The 23,322-nt window shown below is 42.7% G+C and overlaps 1 protein-coding gene across 1 annotated transcript in view; it reads left to right on the plus strand.

The window, feature by feature from the left end:
• The window catches only part of xylt1 (xylosyltransferase I), a 103,327-nt gene that overhangs the window by 44,445 nt on the left and 35,560 nt on the right, over nucleotides 1-23,322 (plus strand). The window contains exons 2-5 of the mRNA XM_007543397.2: nucleotides 7,357-7,951; nucleotides 14,844-15,016; nucleotides 15,119-15,321; nucleotides 22,968-23,048. Coding sequence (XP_007543459.1) covers nucleotides 7,357-7,951; nucleotides 14,844-15,016; nucleotides 15,119-15,321; nucleotides 22,968-23,048 — 1,052 coding nt within the window. The remainder of the gene's footprint in view (nucleotides 1-7,356; nucleotides 7,952-14,843; nucleotides 15,017-15,118; nucleotides 15,322-22,967; nucleotides 23,049-23,322) is intronic.

Raw genomic sequence — 23,322 nt, forward strand, 5'->3', positions numbered from 1 at the left:
GTCGTTGGTGCTCTTTGACTTTCCTTTTTTGGAGACTTTGACTGGAGAAGTTGGCAGCAATGAGTCCGTTTTCACAAACCTGTAGGTTTATTTGATGAGTGAAAGATGCCCTGGTTATCAGCTGTCATTACATGTCACACGTCTATCCCACAGCAGTGCTTGAAAAAGACTGAGAGGTTCTGACTGTACAGATTGAGATGGTTAAAGAATAGAAACGACTTAATGTGGGAACCATTAACAGTAATATAACGTATAAGCCTGGATCTGAGAAGAAGAAAAAAAATCACAACCTGCAGCTTCCTTTTCACTTTTACTGCCATTGTGAGCTTATAGAAACCGTCACAAGATGAATGTTTCATTATGAGTTCACGTGCAGTTTTGCAATATTTAAGGAATAGAAACTACAGTGTCTGTGGGGAAGGTTCTGTCTTTCTGGACACTTTAATTATCTTGACAAAGCAAAAATGCACATGTGCAAACACAGTCTGCGAAGCCACATAGTTGCGACAGAAGAATGTCTGTTCGGACGAAATGGGAATTCTGCATCAGTTTGAAACCTCACCTTTGACCTCTGGTCTCAGTGAAAACCCTCGATCCTTGTCTGTGTGACTCCAAAATATTTTCTCTTTGGTTTTAACCAGAATCTGTGTCTGATTCTTGAATGTAGTTTTGCTATCAGTACATACAATGTGTCTACCTCAAATTTCCTGGACAGAAAGTGTTACCAGCGTTCACTCTGATGAAAAGACGAACTCCCCCTCCAACACTCCAGCTCCAGGGCTTGTCACAGGGCACACAAGCAGCTTCTGTGCATACCAAACCCAGCTCATTTGGAGATGCTGCTGTGGGTGCTAATCGTGTATTTGCTTGCACACACACACACACACACACACACGCACACACACTCCTTCTTTTACCATACATGTGACCAGCATTCTTTTGCCTGTGGTAAAAAAGGGGGTTTTAAGAGAATGTCTAAAGGGAGAAACAGAGAAAGGAAGCTTGGAAAACACGCAGAACACAGAAAGTAATGAAATCTCACAGCTTGGTTGCCAGTGAAGAGACTATTTTGTGTTTCCAGAAGCCAGAAATATGTGTCATCTTAGTGTGACCCAGGCATGAATATGCACTTTATTGATTCACAATTAAAAGCAGTAATTGGTAGCAAACAAGCGGACAATGGGAAAAGAAAATGTGGGTTCTGGATCAATCCTCCTCTTTGCGGATTTGTACCCCCATTTCACAACTGTGGATAAACTGTTTCATACCTACAAACCACTTGTTGTTTTGTTTTTCTTCTGAAGCATCTTTACTAATTCGGAAGATTAGATTTAGAGTTAAATTGCTGTTGGGGGTTTAGCTTTGTGTTAAACTATTTCCATTTATTTTGGTTCTTATTTGAGTTGTGAAATCTGAAAGACGGCGTCCTATGATCAAACCTAAGATGACACGAAGCTCATGTTGGAAGAGGCATTGCTGATTGGAGTCATGCAGCCACAGTTTTAAATGCTAACAGTTTTTGGACAAGAGACAAACTTAAACTTGTAGGCCAGTTTCCCTCAAGGACTAGAGATTTAGAAATATGCTATAGAGGATTAGCAGGATGGTAAAAAAAAAACAAAAAAAACATAAACATTGGTGTCAATAGCGGTAAAAAAAACAAAACAAACCAAAAAATATCTACCTGGTGGTGGAGGTTGAGTTGGGTGTTTTCATTTCAGCTCTAACAACATGCATCAGGTCTATTTTTTCAGAGAGCAAAGTCTACAGATAGAAAAGAATAGCGGTAAAAAAACAAAAACAAAACGGAACCGTTTTGATAAAATGGAAAATGAAGCAGATTGTAAATGACACAACAAAATTAGATATTGTATTAATGGACAAGTGTTTTGACATTCTTGAAACACGCTGTGTCGCTCGAGATAGCAAAAGCAGATATTTTATTACTCAATTGGGCTGCATCTCGTACATCTACAATCATGAATTACAAAAGTGAAAAATATGAATGGTAAAAAAAATGTAAATAAAAAAAGGAGCAGATGCAAATTGCAAGCAAATTTGAATTCACCAGTGATTAGCCACCCTTGTTTAGAATAGGAAAGTCTAACTGTACACGATGACATGTTGAGGAAGTGAAAACAGTTATTTGATCCTGTTTATTGTGCTGGAGCAGGGATGGGTATTTAATGCATTTTCTGGGAAATAACTACCGCAGACTCATTCTCACTCATCTTTGCCACATTTTTTTTTTGTTCTTCCTGCAGCTGAGATCTACTGGGATGTTTACTGCATGGAGAGCATTCAGTTTTCATTCAAACTGAGAGTTCAGCCCACTTAGTCACTTACAAATCTTTGTCACGTTTGACTGGTACACTTTGGGGCCTCCCTCATTGACACATTTAACTCCATTCTGGCTCATTTCTCACTGAGGCGTCCTCAGGTGCCGGAGCAGCTGTGCACCAAGTCTGTCAACTGCATCCGTCTTCCATGTCGCGCCAGACGCCACGTCTTGCTCAGAGAATTGCTGCCACTCGGTTCAGGTAATTAATCTGAGCTCGTTAGCCACATGGAAGGCAGGTTGCACAGAAATTTGCCTACACTCTCGACTTTGGCGACACACCACACCACACACGCTCTCTCGTAGATAGTGACTCTGAGGTTTTTAGAGTCTACCAGGAGTTTTTGGTTTGGTCAGTTCTCTGGTGTTGGGTTTGTAATGGCTGTCCATTGTTTGTTGACATGCACTGGGAATCTTGAACATCATTAGAGTTTTTTTTTTTTTTCTTGCTTTTTTTTAGTAGCTTTATTGTAAAATTCAATCAAACCTCTCTAAAACTAGAACGTCCAATGACAGTTATTCGTAGCTATAAACAAGCGGTTTATTTTCTGTATTTAGTAGAGGAATTTTTTTTTTCAAAAAGTAAACATTTTTAAGGTCAAATATCCAGACTAAATTTTTATGCAAATATCTCCTTCTAAAGTTGTCATTATTAAAAAAAAAAAAAAAAGAATAATCCCTCCATCAAATTATGGTTTCATTTATGTCACAATATAAATTCGTACAAACCATTCCTATCAGGTCTATCTTCCTTTTTCTACTACACAAAATGTTGCCAGATAAATGACGTAAACATCCAGAGTAATCTGAAAAAACTGTGTTATGGCCCTTTACTTCCGGGGATCTCGGAAGCAGATGCTAACGTTAGCATAGCAGCTAACCGGTAGCCAGTGAGTCACTTGTGTCTCGCCAAAACGGCTTTTTTAGATGATGTAATGCAGACAGATATGGCAGGCAGTTTTGTGTTAAAATGGCCTGACGTATCTTTTCAAATCTTTTGTAACTTGTCTGTTACTCACCAAAGTATTTGCATTTTAGCTCAATGAGCACAGCAGGGCAACTCGAGAGCTATTCCAGGGTGAGATTAAAACAAGCCCTTTAAATACACCTTTAAAATAAAGGCCAACTGAAATGGTGGGGTGAATCCGATCTGTGTTGTTATCCTGTGGGCCTTCACATTTTCCTTGGGACTGCAAGAGCAAACGATGGCATTAAGAAAGGGGAGTAGGGTGGACCAGATGAACATTTTTTTTTTCTTTTTACTGAGAGCAAGGAATAAAATGCCAGAGAAGAGGAGGAGAAGGAGGAGGAGGAAAAGGGTGAAGCTGGACAGGTGCTGAAAGACAGATATGTGCTTTTTTCCCCCCTTTGCTGCACAGGAGATCGAGGCAAAAGGAAGTGAGAAAGAGAGAAAAAAGGACAGGTGAACTATTTCCCCCAGTGGGAGAGGAAATGAGGTAAAGTGGAAAGGGCCAGCTTAGTATTGAGAAATGGACTAAACCATCCCCAGAGGGGGAGCTGAAACTCCCAGCTCCATTGGGCCTCTCTCTAAATGTACCTACCAGTGATGGATGATTTTTCTTTTCTTTTCTTTTTTTTTTTTGTTTACCCCCCTCTGCATTTTCCTCACTGTTCAGCACAGCTCAGGGCGCTCCCCGCTTGTGCTCATTTGTGCGTGTGTGTCTGCACAGCCACCTCGCCATATGCCAGGCAATCCCCGCTTTGCCTCCCTGACATTCCCAGGGAGCGGAAAACACATCCCCAGCAACAATCGATAGCTCCCTGCAGCTCCATGCCCCAGCTGTAGTCCAAGGCAGCTCTATCTTCAGTGAGCGTCTCCGCTATTAATTCTGTGTCCCACCGTTTCCTCCCGGTCTCCGAGATTAAACAGCAGCACATCTACTGGGAGTCCTTTTGCTCACAGAAGGAGGAAAGAGAGGAACACCGTGTGAAGGTTGTGGATTCACAGGAATCTCCTCAGCCTCTGCTTACACATGCCACTCGTTTGGACTTCAGGCCCCATGGGGCTGCTTCGCCGTATTGGTCTTAGTAACTCAAATCAAAATCGCAAAGATCTGGAACAATATAAGGTAAAAGTTCTTCAAACTCTATAAAGATGAACAATTTTAATCAATGTCTTTGTATGGCATTATTCAAAACCTTGCCTAAAAAATCTGTAAAATGTATGAGGCTGTTTTTGCTGTGTTGTCAGAGGTCTTCCACGTCCGATTAGTTGCACAGAAACCCTGTTTAAACGATTTAGTTGAAGTGGGAGAGAACCTTCCAACTCTACGCAGAAAGACTTTAGGAAGAGATTCACACCTTTGCCGATCCTTCCCGCGCTCCAACACCGCAACTCCACCGCTCCACCCTGCAGCCTCTCTGCCACCAATATAAATAATTGATTATCAACCACTGCAGGAAGCCAGATCAAAGCTTTCCAAAGACCTGAGATCAGGAATCAGAAGGAATTCTGCATCTCTCGATACGTCGTCTAGAAGATGTTAGGATCCTCTGTGTTGGATTGTCTGCGTGATCACGCCCCAGCTTGTTCTCCTGGAAGCGTGGTTAAAGGATTTTATGCTCTCCCACAAACTGTAAAAGATTCAGACTCCCTACCATTAGCTTTGCTTTGGGGAGTACGTGCCTTACAAGTCCAACAACACGTCGTCACCACATGCCAGACTTGTCATTTTTAATTTAACAAGAGAACACTAGAGAGAAAAAAACTAAACAAAAAACAAAACGGTCTTATTTTAAAAGCAAGAAAAGCTTTTAACTACTGGCCTCTCACCTCTCTAACTTCTGCGTCGTGTCTGTCCTCCACTAAGTTGAGGCACACACTTGTGGTGTTCTGCTTTTCTTTTTTTTTTTGTTTTGTTTTTTTTCCAGGCAGTTTTCCAATTTAACTGTGTCCCTCATCTTCTCATATCTCTCTCAGCAGGGATCAAAGCACAAGTGCCTCCAGGGCAAACACATGCTGCTTCGGCTTCACTCTTTCTGCCTTAAACAAAGAACAACACTCTCCGTCGTGCACTTTTTGAACAAAAATCCACTACAAGCACGAGCTTTGCAGACATAATCGTGACTGCACACAGCCTCATTTTACCTCTGGAAACATCCAGTGACTTGCACTGCGTGGATTAGTCTCCTAAAGCATTCCCTTTGAAACTCCGAGGCAGGGATTTCTTTTTAGGTGATCACTGGCCTAAGCAGCTGTTACACGCAGGATTAACAAGTTCTGCCATTCACAAGAAACACAGTCTTGTTTAAACTAGTTGGTGGGGTACGGCGGGGGAGAGGGGGATAGTGGAAAGCAGTCGCAGACGAGGGCAAAGGGGAGACGGGGAGAGGTTATGACAGGCAGGAGAGGTGGCAAAGTGGTGGATTAATAAAGAGGAGGTGAGAAGAGGGAGAAAGTGAGGTGTGAGAGAGGCAAAATGGGTAGCAGATGATCAGAGGAGAGGAGGGAGATGTGCAAGAAAGGATGAGGGATGATCGGAGTGGAGCGGAGGGGAGGGAACGAGATGTGTGAAGAGAAGTGTGAAGGGCAGGAGCGAGGGAAGAGGCAGAGATTCAGAGGAGAAGAGAGGCAGGCAGCTTTAACGCAGCTAATTTAGTGAGAACCAGACCTCCGCCAAGGAGGAAGCTTAGAGGGAAATGACAATGGGAGCGTTGTCCCCTGTCTTGTTTTCCCTGCAGTTTTGCGTTGTGCCGTATAATATCATCCCTTCCCCCCCTCCTGTCTCTTTGAGCGTGAAAGTGTCCCACCTTTGTAATTGTGCGAGTACAAGGTGTTTACAGCGAGGAAAGGTCAACGGGGCGATAACAGACCTGGCTGTAGGGGTGGAGAGACATTTCCAACCAATCTCGCGTCTCTCTCTCTCTCTCTCATGCTTCTCACATGTCCTGGTTCTGATTCTCTCTTACAGGCTTTGTTTTACACACGTATCTATGATCCCTGTTGTTGTAGTGCCTGGTAAAACCATCCAAACTCTGGGTAATTTTTCCACATTTTGAAATTTTTTTAATCATTTGACAGTTTTCATGAGTTTTGGCTTCACTTCACAGTTCTGTGCTACTTTCAGTTAATGTTTTATTTAAAATCCCTGTTAAATTCATAGAAACTTTGTAGGTATAAGCCAAGAAAATATTTAAAACGTTTGAAAGCCCCTGTATGTCTTTCCTCGGCTGCTCTTTTTCGTCCTGTTTCCCACCTTCACTTTTTTTCCCCTTTCAAATTTGAGATTAGCTTCTGTAGAAGGGTGCGGTACAGCAGGTTGGCGGCAGCTTTTTCTTTCTTTTTTTTTCGTTTCATGCATCACAGAACATTTCAGTGGAGAAAATCAACATAGCTCACTCGCACCCTGTGCCAGTGCTCCTTCATCTTCCACCGCCGTGTCACTCACTGGCAGATTTTTGTGCTGCTGTGCCCTGTGCTCCTCGATGCTTTCAGCCTATTCTGCTGGAAAAACAGAGGACGGGCTCAAGCAAACAATCCCCGTTCACTCTCAGACTATCTCCAGTATGCAGCCATGCAGTGCTGAGCAGTGCAGTCAGACACCACGCCTCTGCAATTTCTTTGCATTTTTATTTGTCTCAAGCAAAAGAGAGAACGCTCATGCTCGGTCATGTTCTGCGTCTTCAGTCCCTCTTGGTGTTTTGTTTGCCGAGCGTTGGGTCTGTTTGAAGGAGATTTTAATTGAAACCAAGGGCTAATCTGACGATGGCACGGAGCAACGGAGTCCCTAGACCTGTATCACCTTGAGTTATGTAGCGCCCTGTGGTGCCTTGCTGCTTCATTTCATGGCTCGTGGTTCGGCGCCGTGCTGCCTAGTCATTAATGCCATGTTGATTGTTAATCCAACACTTGATATGCACGGTGCTCGCTCGGTTCTGATCTTGTTTTTCTTGTTTGTGTCCCCCCTTTGCTCTTCCTCTTACCTCTCTCTCCCCACTCTATTTATCCAACACTTCCTTCGTCTCTGTCCTCCTCTGCTCCACCTGTCTCCCTCCAGGACGGGTATTACTCCCACCGGCCGAAGGAGAAAAGCAGAGTTGACAGCAACAATGAGAACTCGGTGCCCAAAGACTTTGAGAACATAGATAATAGTAATTTCGGTGCCCGTTCGCACCGGCAATCTGTAGGCGCCACCAGCAGCAAGCAGCGGGAGCGTGTGCAAGGGAAGCCCCACACCCAGCAGCAGGCCTGGCACGACAGCTCCCCCAGACTGGGCCGCAGCTCCAATGAGATTTTGCCCATAGGCCGCCAGTCGCTAGAACTGGGAAACAATGCCTCCTATCCTGGTGGCCAGGGCATCGCTGGAGGCCTACAGCAGCAGCAGCAGCAGCAGCACACTCATGCCTCACTTGACCAGCCTGGCCAGTCCCAGCACAGACATCAGCATCCGCACAGGAAGCAGGCGACTACACCGACACTGGAGGTGTCGTACGATCAGCCGCCGCAATGCGAGATCAGCGGCAAGGAAGCCATTTCTGCCCTGTCCAGAGCCAAGAGCAAGGAGTGCCGGCAGCAGATCGCCGAAGTCTACTGCAGACACAAGGAGGGCCAGCTGATGCCTGATGCAGTAACTCGTTATTGCCCTATTGAAGGTAAGTGCATTACTCTAGCAAAGGGCTGTCATGGTTTTATGTTTACATGAGAGGCAGAATTTGAATGCTCTCCCAATTTGTGTGGCTTTCGTTTGATTACGCAAACTTTCTTTCACATTTTCCAATCAAGAAGAACGGTGTGAATCTGTTCCAGTAAGTTGATCTAGATTGCAGCAGGAGATCTTGCTGTATGGAAAAGATTGGAAGCACCAGGTCAGGGATACTTTGTTAGGAAAAGATAATTACAAAGTGTGTGGACATATTTAACTACCGCAATAGCTCCATCAATGATTTTGTTTGAGGAAAGTGACGCCGCTAAACATTGAAGCAATGAGTCTGGACTTCTTTCTCTGGAGACATTAACTAGGAGAATACAACGAGGTTTATGGCTGCAGTAGCCATAAACAAATTAGCCTCATCTTGGAAGGAGACACAACTCAGCAGAAGCCAAGAGTACTTTCTATGGGAAAGAAAAACAGGAAGAGTAGCTGTAGTTAATGGGTTTGGCTGCTCTGTCTTAAAAGGAGACAGCAGCTGCGTTTCCATTAACCGTAAAATTGCGCAAATTGCGATTGCAAAAATAAATCCGCTTGATGGAAATGCAGCGATTTCAAAAGACAAAACTCACGTTGCTAGAGAAAAGGCTTTCGCACTGGAATGAGATGATTTTTCAGCCACATTGAAACACTTTTTTTTTTTTTTTTTACATCACACGAGTCACATGATCAATAGCCGGATGTTGCTACTGGTGGACGAAGAAGAGAACAGGAAGTAGCGGACGATGGTGTGGTTTTGCTTTTGTTTTGCAAAGTGCGGCTGGCTGTACCCGCGCTCTCACAGCATTGCACAGTTCATAAAAAGTCGTGCGTCATTCGAATGTGTTAATCTGCTTTCTATGGGAAAATACAGATGACGTTAAAGTTAATGGCTACGAATGGCCGTTTAGTTTTTTAAAAATCAAAAAGAAACACGTATTTCAGGCAAACAGAGCTTTTTTTCTAAGCTTCCCCTCAGACGCTCTAACTCATTTGTGACTAGAAATTATAATTACCATTTGAAAAGGTATCACTGCGTCTCAGCCAACACTGAGACATCTGAATGCAAATTCAGGATCTGGTCTGATTGTCGGAGCTGTCAACAGACAAACTTTCTGATTAAAAAGTTTCCAAAGATTCCCCGCGACTCCTGCCCCCTCCTCTTCTTCTCCCTCTAGTTGGAATTGTGAGAAAGAGCTGCCATTTTGCTGTGACACTTCTTTTTCAGTCGCTCCTCACATTTCAGTGTTGCTCTACGCGCCGCTGTCCTCAGTGCTGCTGACAGAGCAGCATTCGAAATGGGAAGCGTCCTCACTGTGCGCCGAGTTCTCCAGTCCACAGAGAGGTTTGCATAGTTGCTTGAAGCTGTAAAGTTACTTGTATAACAGTGTTGGTGGGGGGGAGCACGTATTTGGTTCCTTACAGAGTTCTGATGTATGAAAAAAAGTAATCCCTAGTAGACTGTGCCGCCCTTGGCAGCTAAAACTACCAACTTGGCAATGAGTCTTTTCAATCGCTGAAGAGGAACTGTAGCCCTCCCTTCTTGGATTATTTTAATCCCGTCTCATTGGCGCGTTTTCGAGCTTGTAAAATCTATTTAGGATCACACAACAAACATCATCTCTACGGGATTTAAGCCCAGACGTTGACTAAGGGCTCTCCAAAACCCTCAATTATTATTTTCTTTTTCACTAAAGGAGGATTTAACTCGACTCCATCAGAGAGCAAAAACAATGAGTTCACTAGTTAGGACTGACACAACGAAACAGGCCCAGACCATCTCACTGCCGCCATCGTGTTTGACTGTTGAGTTCAATCCCAGATGCAACACTTCATAATCCACAGAATACTTTTTCCAAAAGTTTTGAAGATGATCAAGATGTTGTTTTTTTTATGGCAAATTTGATACAGGCTTTTGTAGGTTTTTTTTTCTCTTATCCTTTTTCTTTCTTTCTTTTCTTTGGAGCTCTCCCATGGATTACATTTTTCCCGACACCTTTCCTTGTTAAATCGTGAAAACTGACCCGGACGGGGGACAGTGGCTCCTGCAGCTCTCTCATCATTGTTCTGTATTCTTTCTGTTCTGATCTTTGAGCCCACTTCCTGCTGTCAGACAGGTTTCCTTCCAGTCATTTATTGGTTCCCCTGGTCAGTCAGTGGGAAACGCCTGGGTTTGAGTCCGAACCAAACCGAACCAAAATGGCAACTGTCACAGTTTCTTTACGATTTAACATGGAAATGAATTACTTTTAACACAGAGCGAGGTCGGATTGGTTTTTCCTTTAACAAATGAAATCATTATTTAAAAACTAAATATTGATTAGGTTATCTTTCAGACTGAAATATGTGCGACGATTTGAGAAAATTTTAACAAAAAGCAAAACAGGAAGATACCAGAAAGGAGCAAATACTTCTTTCATTTTCAGAACCGTACACACCAAGCTAAATGTTAAATTTTTGGAACATAAGTTAGCCATCTACAAAATCACTGCAATTAATTTATGGTAATGACAATGATTTAGACAATCCCTCCTAAAACATGTCACTGTAAAAATAAGTAGAATTCAATTGAATGTTTCAGTGCAACTTTTATAGGAAAGCAGGAGCTATAGATAAAAAAAAGTAGGAGTGAGAAATACATTAAGTAGGATGAAATTAAGGGCTCCGGCCGGGGAGTTATCATTCGGAGAAAATCTTGTTAAAAGTTATTCCGAATGATTTTCCTCCCTTTTTGTCTTGTTTTTACATGTCACTTTTCTCATTACGTCTGCCTAATCTTTGCCGTGAAGGCTCTTTCCCCCCCCCCAGAGAAAACAACAAAAGTAACCACTCCACAAAGTTACGTACAGACAGTAGGTCTATAGCGAAGCTTAAGTAGACGGAGAAAAATTTCCCCGTCTCGTAATTGCAATTTCTCATCAAAGCCGAGGTACGTCCCCCGCTCTCACCCCTTCCAATGTGTAATTGGTGAAGTAAATTGTTGGATAAAATTGGGATGCTGCTTGTGTTTCTCCCCAAATTGGGTTTTTTTTTTTGGTTTGTTTTGTCAAGCTGGCCACAGAACACAGGTTCCCTCATCTTCTTCAGACGCACCACTCTCACAAATTTATGGACATCTGCAGGCTGGTTGTGGATTCAGTAAACAAAATCTGTTGCGCCGGCAGCCATCAGCGAGCTGCACGCATCAACAGGCATGTTGAAGTGAACATTGCGTACACACACGTGCGAGCGCGCGCGAGGCAGCGGACTGTATGCAACGCAGACAGCAGGAGAGGAGGAGAAACCCATTATACCTCCTGCCTGTTCTGCTGAGATACCTCTCCTGCCCCGGCTCCTGTTGTTACAACTCGACGAAGCACAATGACTTTGCAACTTTGGTGCATTCCCGTTCCTCATCAGCGGGAACGTCGCCCGTCTGTGCCTGATCTCTTGTCATCTCACACAGCAACTCGCAGCCCACTCGAACTGACAATTTGATCAAAAGAGACAAAGGAATTGAAAGGGGCTCTTCCCTGGTGGCTGGGCTGTAACAACACAACAACTAAATTAAATCACTTTTCTTTCTCTTCGTCCGCCTGCTGCCTGCTGCCAATGTGTTATTCCTCCTCCCTTCCCAATCAAGTCTTAACCTTGTTAGCCGAAAATGCCCAATTTGGCTTGATCGACTTTCAATCCTCGAGGCTTCTGCTAGATTAGCAATTGTGTTAGCTCTGCATTAGAGTCGTTGAAATTAGGAGCAACATGCCAACTTTTCTAACGACACTCTGCTCTGGCTGCCGGATCAACAGGCGGCTGCTTTCTGATGGGAGCAGAATGGAGAAAGACCCGCCTGAATGGTGATGAATGTCGGTAGAAAAATGATGATGGTGTCATAAACCATGACGAATTACTTAAATCAATTGAAAAATGAATTAATTAGTGGCCATTTTTTAAAAATCCTACTGAGACCGTCCTATTGAAATATATCTCAATAAATAGTTAGGAATGACCTGGCAGTCCTTATTGGACAATTGCAGAATTGGACTAAAAGTTATGAAAGCATTTGAAAAAGATTATTGTACCCTACAATCTGTGGTATGAAATATATGAGTAAATAGAAAAAAAATCCAGAAAAAAGTAAATAAAAGACCAAGGAACAAGAGCCCACTTACTTTTCCAAACTGTTATTTTACTTACAGCTTCTAAGGAAAACATTATGCTAGAGCTAGACCATCCGTGATATAAAAAGTCACCTATCTTAAGGCCTGGTTTACTGCAGCACAGCCTTAATGTCATGTAATAAAGTTGTAAATTAGTTGGGCTATTTGTTTTTATGTTACCTAGTACAGATCTTACTGACAGATAGGGACCTTCACACATTATTCTGCTCACATACCCCTATGGAGAAACTTGGCGGTGGCAGCATCATTCTTTTATTCAGCCACGGAGAAGATGGACGGAGCCTAATAAAGTCCTGGAAGAAAACTTACTATGGTTTGTAAAAGACTTGGAGTCAGCATCCATTAACATCCAGCCAGAGCTGCAAAGACCAAAGCATATTCATGTGTTGGAATGGCCAAGTCAAACTGCAGTAAATCCAATAGGAAATCTGTTGGAAGATATGAAAATGTGTCTTCTTCACACTGTCTGGCTGAAAATAAACCAAATATGACACTTTGAAAACATCAAATGCAATACCGATTTTGTTATTTTTTTTTATCTGCAAATCTCACTTTGTGTCTTTTACTTCTCTTTTAAGGCAGAGACAATCCTTGAGACATGTTCTAATGCAATTTGGTGCATGCCCTCTGGGACCTTACTCAGCTCTTCTTCTACCCTCTCATATGAGCATTTAAGATGGAGGGTGTGTCAGAGCCAGACGTTACACAGGATGATGGAGGAAGAGTGCGGGATGATAGCAGATGAGGGAAAGGCAGTTTCAAAGATTGATAGCAAGCTCTTAGCTCAGGTACACAGTCTGCTCGGAGAATACGCCACGCAAAGCTGCTCTTCTGCAGATGAACAGGTTGACCAAATTGACAATAAAAAAAGAAGAAGAAAAAAAAAGAAAGTTTAGCTCGCACAGAAGTGCTCATTAGTTCAGCCAGACAGTCTTGCTCACACTCTTGGAGTGCTTTGAGAAGCGACTGGCCAATTATCTGACTGCAAAGCAAGCCAGTGGATCTTCTTAGCCGGTCACCAATTACTGTTCAATCTGATACGGCCCGCAGCAGATTTCCCTCAGAGCGCACACACACACATGAACACACCCACACACACACTCACACACACATGTAGAACTGGTGTAGCACGAACTCTGTGGGATTGAATGACGGGAGGTAAAGCCAGTTAGAACCAAGCGAGCGTGTCGTTAACCTTACTCTTGTCGTTGGCCTTTGAGCAAATCCACCTTAAATTTCAGCGAGTGCAATCGTTTTCTACAGAATATGGATATGACAGATACATGCGCCAAAACCAGTTGTAATTACAAGGCCTCAGGGCCGGCAGAGAGGGCTTTTCCTTAATGCCAGGCGAATAAACAGTCCAAATGTCAGTATTCCCTTAGGTTCCCTGTGTCTACACTGCAGACAGGCTCTTGGGAGCTGTAACCCTAGATTATAAGTAATTTGAGGCTTCAGCCCAAGGCGTATTTAGTGAACAGAAATCTTTCATAAACTCTCTGTGTGCATTTGCTGTGATAGCTAAAGATTTATAAAAAAAAACCCAAACAAACAATACCCATGATAATTTTTTGAGGGGAGGAGCGGGTGAGGTTAGCAGCTTTGAGGAATTCAATGAAAGTCCTTTCCTTTTGTGCTGATTTAAAATCTCTACAGTTTATTTTACATCAAAAGATTTATGTTGGTGTAAATTTTTAAGGGTTGTTTAAGCGTGGTAGAAAGCCACACGATGAGGCTGAGCAATGTTTCCGACAATCCTCCGGAGGACCGCTGGCATCGTTTCATTTTGACAGGCCACAACCTGGGTGTGTGTGCCCACATTCTTGCCGTTGCCATCTTTTGCAAAAGTCTAAGACGTCTTCGGGGAGTTTGGCCTGTTGTGGTCTGATGGCACTCTGTCATTCCAAGCTACGCCCGGATTCCCGGAGGAACCTCTCATAGGATTCCTGCCTGCGGGAGGACGGTGGTCACAGCAGATTTCATGTGGCTGGGATTGTTGAAATGGCTCCAGCTCAATCAAACGATAACCGAATGAGCGACTCGTAGCGTTGTGCTTCTGTAGCGTTAAGTCTTTCCTGATTCTGTTTTTATGTTCCCGTTTGGTTTTGTAATTGTGACAAATTTGGGTGTTAGCGTCTCATTTAGCGTCTCTCTGGAGTGGTTGTTTTTTCCCCCTTGTTAAACGGAGTGCAGACCAGTGTTGGATCCTCTTCTCCTTAAGATACACGCAACAATAAAAACCTATATGAATCATAACTGTGTGCACATTCAATAGATAGATAGATAGATAGATGATCCCTGACATTTCTACGCTTATTTTTCTTCTTTTCCTTTAGCTTCTTTGACATTATTATGTACCAAGCGTGCACTACTGTCTCAGTGTTGCTTTTGGCTTTTACCTGTCATATTAAAATACATATTTTGTCTAGAAACAGCCTGAAATCACCTATCCTTGAGGTCTCAAACATTAACTTTCAAAAGTGCCTGATGAAAATAGGTAAAATTGCCCAAGACAAATAAAAAGGATCGGACAAATAAAGGCTCTTTGGCCTAATTTCTCTAATGTAGCTGACCCTAAAAACAAAATGACTATAACCTATTCTTTACATTTACTCTCTCTATTCTATTTGTTCTGGTTTGATTTAATAATTTCCCACAAATAATAGAAAACTCTCTGCTGTCTGTCGACCTGTGAAGGTAAAGCCAACGTGAACATCCAGTGGGATGAAGACTCTGTGGAGAGCTTTCCACTGAAACCAGTGAGAATAGCTTTTGTTCTGGTGATTCACGGACGAGCCTCTCGACAGTTCCAGCGTCTCTTCAAAGCCATCTACCACACCTCTCACTTCTACTACATTCACGTCGACCAGGTGAGCCGCACAGAACCTGGAACACGGTCCAAAACAGGAGCCACGCGACTCCAAAACACAGTTTGGTTCCCCTCTCTCTCTCTCTCTCTCTCTCTCTTTCAGCGCTCCAACTACCTGCACAGGCAGGTGCAGGCCCTCGCTTCCCAGTATCCCAACGTGAGGGTGACGCCCTGGCGCATGGCCACCATCTGGGGGGGAGCCAGTTTGCTGACCATGTATCTGCGCAGCATGGCTGACCTGCTGGCCATGAGGGACTGGAGCTGGGATTTTTTCATCAATCTCAGCGCTGCCGACTACCCTATCAGGTAACAGAGGACCGTCACGTTACAGTAAAAGCTTGGAGGGAAATTTCTGAAATGAAGATATGCAGGGCTCCATAAAGATGAGCAACCTTCCCTTGCTGTTCTGTGGATCCGAATTTTTAGATGTTAGTTCTTATTTCCTTAAAAGCTTTTGTCTTAAGCAGAACATGTAAAAACAGCATTCAAGATGTTTTTGCTGACTTTCTTATGCAATGGATTGTTATTTATATTAGGAGCAGATGCTTTGGGGTCCTACTTTCTCACTGGTCCAGTCAGAGCAGCTAGCATAGCTAAGCAAGAAGAGACTATAGTCAGCAGCGCGTAGGAAAAATGGAGTAGAACGTTCTAGAGCCGAACCGTTCAGCTTCCATTCAACATCTACCAAAGGAGTATAAAATATGTTCAGTCAATAGGAGAGATATAACAAGACATCGACACCGACTACCAAAATATTGTTTTTACTCATTTGTGAATGCTGTCTTTCATTTCTTTTAAGAATTAACTTTTAAAACTATATTTTTCTGTGTTTTTCTTTTATTTTGAGGTGGAAATTAAAACACAATTCTTGTTGGTTTGCTACACCTTGTGAGTTATATGACAACCACCTTTGGTGATCACTGTTATAGTATTGGCTACATACTGTAACAGTGTTTATGTATGAGTCATATGACTGAATTTACCAGATTTACAACTATCTGAATTAGCCAGGTACTGGACTAAAAATCTGTAAAAAAAAAAAAAAAAAAAAAAAAAAGTCCCAGAGAACTATTGATCAAAGCCACCTTTAAAAATAACAAGAGCGATATTTTTGTTATGCAATACCATTCTGCAGTAAGGAATGTCGGCGTCTTTAACAGAGAGACACGACGACAGCGTGGCGATATTGCAGTGTAATGTAGAAAAGGATTTTCCTTAAAAGCATCCTGTCACCACAGTACCATCCCACTCTGAGTCAATGCACAAGTAATCCAATACGCTCCAGTCTATGCTTCTGTCGTTAACTGCGAGCTTTAAATACAGTCAAACCAAACAGATCGATGATGTAGCACCTCTGCTTTCTTAAACACTGTTCATTCATACCCTTTTTTTTTCTTTTTTCCAAGCGTCTGCCTTCTGGTTCCCACCACATTGAACAGTTTACATGTTTAACTTACTGCGGTTTAATTGCCTAAGGTCAATAACCATTGACTTTCCAGGTCTGTTGTGGACCTCGCCGTCCGAGAGTCATCCCTCCAACTCAAAAACATCCCACTTAGGAAGCTGTAAAGTGTAATTAACTGCTGCAAAGTCTACACAGGCGAGACATGAAGTCATGGAAATAGCCTTTTGGAGGAGAAATTTTCATCACTGGTGTGAGTTTACAGTCCTTCTGGGACTTGAGGGTCTGCTGGGTTTTTGATGTAGCTCCACAGCAGCCAATTAAAATCCCCCTATTAAGGAGAGAGTTATCTCCTCAGCACAGCCAGATGTCCACCAGTTGAATTTAGACAAGCTGTAATGGCCACCGGGTGAAAAGCCGCGATGTCTCTGCAGCTGGAGCGAAGATGCTGGTGCACATGTGGATTCGGATGACGGGCTGGTTCAGTCTCATCTGTTTTGGCCTAATCAATGGCATGCTTTGCTTTTGTATCTCTGCATCAATACTGTTTGCACAAATTGTATGCTGCCATCTTAGTCCTGCTCTCAGCCCCTGTTTGTGCAAAGTTGTGCAGATTTATTCTCTCTAAACGCTTGTTAGGCCGTCTGATTAAACGTATTTGTGAGTGTGCTGTTTTTTTTTTCTTTTTTATTATTATTATTTTCTATCATTTGCATGTGGAGGGTGTTGGAGTTAGGAAAACGGCTGACAGTGGAGGTTTTTAAGCCCCGTCTGCTGGGAAACGAAACGATTGATGGAGCGAAAGAAGGAGCAGAGAGGCAGAAATGACAGGAAAGGGAGAACGAATAGGTGGTTGGAGGAGGGGAATGAGAGGAAACGGCACGATTTGGATCCATGCAATATGAAAATATGGAAATTGCACTCTTGTATCTTTGCTTAGGAAGTGTATGTGCAGCCAAGGTATGTCTTTAACCAAGTCTGCGAAGTGCGTGTTTTTATTGAGTTGAACTTGCAGATCTTTTTTTTTTTTTCCTGTAAGTGCCAGGTCTGAGTTCAAGCCTAAGTGAGAGTGAGCCCATTGCTGCTCAAGTGCCCTCAAGCAACAAGTTGACACCTATTCAGCCTTTTTTCCAGTTGACAACCCCGTCTCCCTATCTTCAGGAGGGAATCTGAGGGGGAAAAAAAAAAATCATATTTTCTCCGTGTAATAAGCAGCTTTACATTATTATTTTGTACTCACTCTCTCAAAAACATCGGCAGATAGAGAGCTTCTTCAAGGACCATCAAAGCTACTACATTACAGTTCTTAGCTAGACTAATATTTAGCTGAATAATTAAAGACACCAAACAAAAGAACATTGATGGATTTATAAAATGCAATTACACTGAGCATCGATGGTTTATTTTCTCCCTGAAGACACATTTTGCGTGTTGCTCATGATTTTGCAGCCTAAAAAAAAAATAAAACAATTATGTGCTTTTTTTAGCATGTCTGTTTGTGCTGTGATAGTCACAGGCCAGTATGATAACCATGAGTAAGAATACCACATTTTCACAGTAATATCATAAAAAAGTTCAACATTACCAAATTGCCTCTATTTAAAACATGAAAAGCAGTGATTATATGTTCTGCTGCAAAAAAAAAAAGAACTTGGCATTACAAGCTCTACAGCTGTAATTGTGCAAATAGCAAAAGTAGCAAAAATGGGTAAAAAGAAGAAATGTTAAATGCTTGTTGTTGAGATTATTAAAAGATTTTGCAGCTCTTCATAAAGTAACACTAATACTACTACCTTATATTACCTGATTGTTGAATCTTGCCATCTGCTGTGTTTTTTTATAAGTAGAGAGCCTGCACTACTCTACTCATAAAAAAATGATTTTCTAACCAATACAAGTGATGGTCGGTGCTCCTCTGGGCTTCTGTGTTTGAAAAATATCCAGAGATAGTTTTGTCTTTTTTTTGCAGTGTAGAGGCCTTCTATAGGCCTGCAAGGATTAGCAACATGTGGGGGAGGGGCAATTTTGTATTACTCTATATTTCAAACAGAGTAAACTATATTTGGGTAAACGTAAGTCTTTGCAGAATGCAGCGTGCTTTGAATCTTTTTTGTGACAGTATGAATGAATTGTGGGACATTTATGCGTCCATACACATAGTGATATGTTAAATTAACCAACAAAGAAATATAGAATTTTGCATCTGGAAAAATTTGTAGCAACCATGAAAAGAAAACTCCGCCTCCTGAGCCGTCATCATCCACCCAATAAGTTCATCTCATAAACTTAAGCTGTCCAGCTTGAGCTGCTGCTTCCCTACAAATACAATTGTTTTTGTCCCTAAATGTTGTCGCCCGGTGTGAATGCCGTGCATTGTTGCAGTCTGGAATGCTGGGGGGGCTCCCCTCGGCCCTGGACTGCCTGACTGTTATTGTTGTTATCAGTGGGACTGGAGACAAGCATTATTTCCCCGCTAATTCCCTGATAATGTCTGTTCTGCCGCATGGATGGCTCTCAAAGGCGATCCCAGAGCCGCTGGTTGAGAGGCTGCTGCGTGTCCACCGGGGAGATATGGCATGCATGTTTGCATTGGTGTCTGTGTGGGTCCAGTCAGGGTGGAGGATGAGTTACACGCCCTCTTTGCCAGCGAGCGCAGGCCTCTTTCCCAGCTTTTATCTCTGCCGGCTCCTTTAAAAAAAAAAAAAAAACCTTTTATAGACTTTACCACTGCTTTTTTTGAAGTCACAGCTTTGTGGGGCAATGATTGACTCATCTGCATCACACGGTATTCATGTGGGGTAATAAAATATGGTGCTTCAGTCTTGTGGATGCCATTCCTGAGTTGGAAAATAAACGTGACTCATTCTATCAAAGTGAAGTGATCGTAGATCCTGTTGGAAAAACATGTGCCTCGTTGTTACGATTCTCCTCACAGCAGATAAAATCACGTTTTGTCACCTCTATTTTGTTCGAATTTGATGTCCTGGATCTGCAAGAAGTAGTGAAATTATGAAAAAGCCATAAAAAAGGGGATACCTAGCATTAGTAGACAGTCACCTGCCTCTGATTTAAACTCAGCGCTTTGTTAGAGAAGATGTCAGGGAGAACGTTCCCATGCTCTGAATGTAGAAAGCTTATGGTACAATCATAGACTTTCCAAAATATGACCCTCCACTCTACAGCTCTGTGACAAGATGCAAAGTCATTGTAGACCGAAAGTCATAACTCCTATTTATGTGTTGTCACAATCAACGGAGAGGATATAAAGCATGAAGTTAGAAGCTACTCTTTGGCCTACATACAAAACATCTGGCAGCTAATTAAGGAAGTTGTGGCACCAGAAAGCCCAGAAGACTCGACTCAATTGTGCAGGAAGCGTCAGACGATTTCACAACTCGATTTTTTATTTTATTTTAATTTTTTTCACTTTGAAAATGCACTTTTAAAAGTAGACCACGTTCCCTGAATGGCATCATGTAGTTATGGCAGCTGTTCATTGCACAGATGTCAAACAGAAGTCTAAAAGGTTTCAGATCACGTATATATATCCCTGTAAATATTACTTTCTCATTTGGTTCTTCGGATAGTCCTGTTGCTGTCATATCAACAGTCCACCACAATGAAACATGGTAGTGGAAGCATCATGCTTGGGGAATGTTTTCTTTTGCTGGAACAGGGAAGAACGACAAACTTGCAAGTGGCTGATAAAAATGTCCAGGTGTCACGAGGGACCTAGTCAAAGTCCAGACCTAAAAGTTGAGAAGCTGTGGCAAGCCTTCAAAAAATTATCTTAACAGAAAAATATTTCCGGTGGAGACAAACCTTAAAAGATTTACAGTAAAAGATTGTTCTTAAAACTACCTAAAATGATTCACCAAAGCTGTGTGAATCATTTTAGGCATTCACTCAGCTCTCCATAGTTTTATTCGTAAAAGGTTTTGAAAATCCGAGTGTCCATTCCTTTCTACTTCCTGCTGGGCTGTGGCAAAAACAAAACCCAACAAAAAAAAAAAACAAAAACAAAACAATCCTGGTAAATACATTCCAGTTCGTGGTTGCAATGAATCAACATTTGAAAAGTTAAGCACTATATAGACCTGTACAAGGCTTTCCGAGGTACGAGTGCGTCTCTGTGTGTGAACAGCACTGCGAGACAGGGCGGCCACAGGGCTGACAGTTAGCAAACTGCACCCAGTGGACAGGGTGACCACTCAGGTGGCAAATCTGGAGCTTGACATGAATTCCCCTGCTTCTGTCTGTGTGTGTGTGTGTGTGTGTCTGCCCTCCTGCCTGAAGGCATTGTGTGTCTGTGTGCAAGGACTGTACACTGCACTGCCAGTGTGCATACCAGCAGACAGACAGCGTGTGCAGGAGTCGTTGGTGGTGGGGGGGGGCAACGGAGACGGAGGTCTGTGCAGCACATCATCCGTTAGGCTTTATGACTCAAGACCTCCTAAGATAAACCCCCCAGGCTGTGAAATTGCTCCTTCAGGGGAAAATGACATTAATATGCACTTGTCTCTCCCCCCACTGATCCTTGAGCCTCACTGCTCTTTTTCAGAAAGACAATCCCGGCCGTCGTGAAAGGCTCCGGCGCAGATGAGATGTTGGAGCCATTGACTGGGGCAGAGCCTGCAGAGCAAAGCTTTTAGCCTGTCTGGCCCGACGTGTTGGTGGAAGCAGACCCCTCCACAGCTCCAGAGCAGCGTGGAGCCATTGATCAAAATAGCGGATGGCGACACGGTCTTTTGTGTAACCCTAAATAGCTTTTAACAGCTTGAAAGAGGTGGAGGAGTAGCACAGGCAACATCTTTAATTGATTGGTATGTGTGTCTTGAAGTCCTTCAGTGATCCCCTTTAAAACCCTCAAATATTCCTGTGTAAAATGTCAAGTCTTCCCCTCCGCCCCCCTTTTTCTGCTTAGGAATGTGTTTGCGGCGTTCCTGCCAGTCGAGTGCTTTGGTTGATGTATGTGCAGTTTGGAATTTAAAAAGCTGTTGTTGTCGACATAAGGGGGGATATTTCTGTGCTCACTTAAGACAGGAGATTTATAAGTTTGGTTTTGTGGCATTACAAACACTCACAGAAGCCAGCTGTAACTCCAAATGAGTTTATATTGCTGTAATGTGGAGGGTTGTAAACTTTGATGTGAAAAGGAAGCTGGGAATGGATTTAAAGTTAGAAAGGAAATGTCTATTGTTTCGTTGTTTAATTGTGCCGACGCTCGGATATTAGGAGCACGCTGCTGGTCAATTCTCCGTTAGCAGCATCGCCGCGCGGAGCTGCGGCGTGCCAGATTTGAATTTTAAAAGGATTTCCGTCCTTAGTCATTATTTTTAATGAATTTATCCCTCAGAAGACACATCCGATCTGCCTGACACCGGCTTAAGACGAATTTATGAACGATGGCAGTACATACATCATCTCTTTCGCCCCGTTTTAAAGCGGCAATAAGAGCTTAAACACAAGGACCCGTGAAGGACCCCATCACTCACATTTCCAAGACGCTGTGAAACAGAAGTAGCAGGGCCTGTTTTTTTTTGTTTTGTTTGTTTTTTTGTTTTTTTCCTCTGAGGAGTTTTGAAAAACAGGGTTATCACTCCTTTCTCTCACCTGGATAACTTAATCAGTCAAGCTTCTCCCTGATAAATGCTTACTGTAATTCATTCTTTGCCCAGATTCAAACAATTATACAGCAAGAAAAAAAAAAAAAAAACTGGGAGCAGAAAGTAATTTTTTTGTGGATTTTCATTAACTGAGTGAAAATTATGCATACAGGCTCAGGTATGTTTATGGAGGTATTTTTGTCGTAAGTTGTCTCCTTGTGTTTATCAGCAACAATCCAGTCACGGTTTACAGTCTGCGTCATATCTCATGTTTTAGGTGCATCTCGGCTCCAGCACATCGGATTCATTTGGTCGCATTGCGTCCTTAGCATTCTGTCGATCAGCCGTTTGTCAAAGTCGAGTATTTGACAGCAGGAAAACACCTAAAACACACAGACAGTGATGCCTGAGTTTCAGGCAGAGAAACACACATTTACATGATTCTGCCCACAGTCTACCAACCTTTAGATTGTAACACACTTTTTCCTCCATAAATCACTGTTAATACGATTCTGCCTACCTCAGGCACACACACTTTCGTCCTACCAATCCACAAACCATAACGCACTTGTTTAGAGCTTTGAGGGAGTGAATATATTATTAAAGGCCAACGATTAATGGCTCTGTACCACTGATAAATGTTTGTAAACTTCTCATATATTTCCAGCCTACAGCATCGTTTTCTCTCTTCGGTGCAGTGGACGTTCCGGCATTTACAGAACCGACTTAAAACTCGGACAGACATGCCCAAAACAAAGTCTCACCAAGCATCTTGAGTTCTCAGTCTCAACTCTCCGTTTATCACACTTTGCTCTCTCTGTGTTGTTCTCAGGCGTTTGCTAATTATAAACGCAGGATAATTTATATATATATATATATATATATATATATATATATATATATATATTTTTTTTTTTTTTTTTTTTTTTTTTTTTTTATTTCAGGAACAATAACCAGCTGGTGGCGTTCCTATCCAAGTTCAGAGACCTGAATTTCATTAAGTCCCACGGACGGGACAATGCAAGGTAAGACGTACTTTCTGAATCTTCCTATGTAGCCTCACTTCCAGCAGCCTTCTGCCTCCTTCCCTCTGTCTCTTTTCCCCCCCTATTCGCTCCCACACTTGCAGCTCATGTGCCAACACAACGTGGACACTGAATCATAACACAATTAGCTTCCCATCTGTGGGCTCCATTAATTAACCTTCTTGGTGAGGCGAGGTTGCTGCCAGAGCGCCGCTCGCCGCTGACGCCACCTCGCTCTCTGCCCGGTCGCGCCCTCGTGGCCGGGCCCAGTCAT

This window comes from Poecilia formosa, unplaced genomic scaffold (assembly GCF_000485575.1).
Source record: "Poecilia formosa unplaced genomic scaffold, Poecilia_formosa-5.1.2 Scaffold11, whole genome shotgun sequence".
NCBI lineage: Eukaryota > Metazoa > Chordata > Actinopteri > Cyprinodontiformes > Poeciliidae > Poecilia > Poecilia formosa.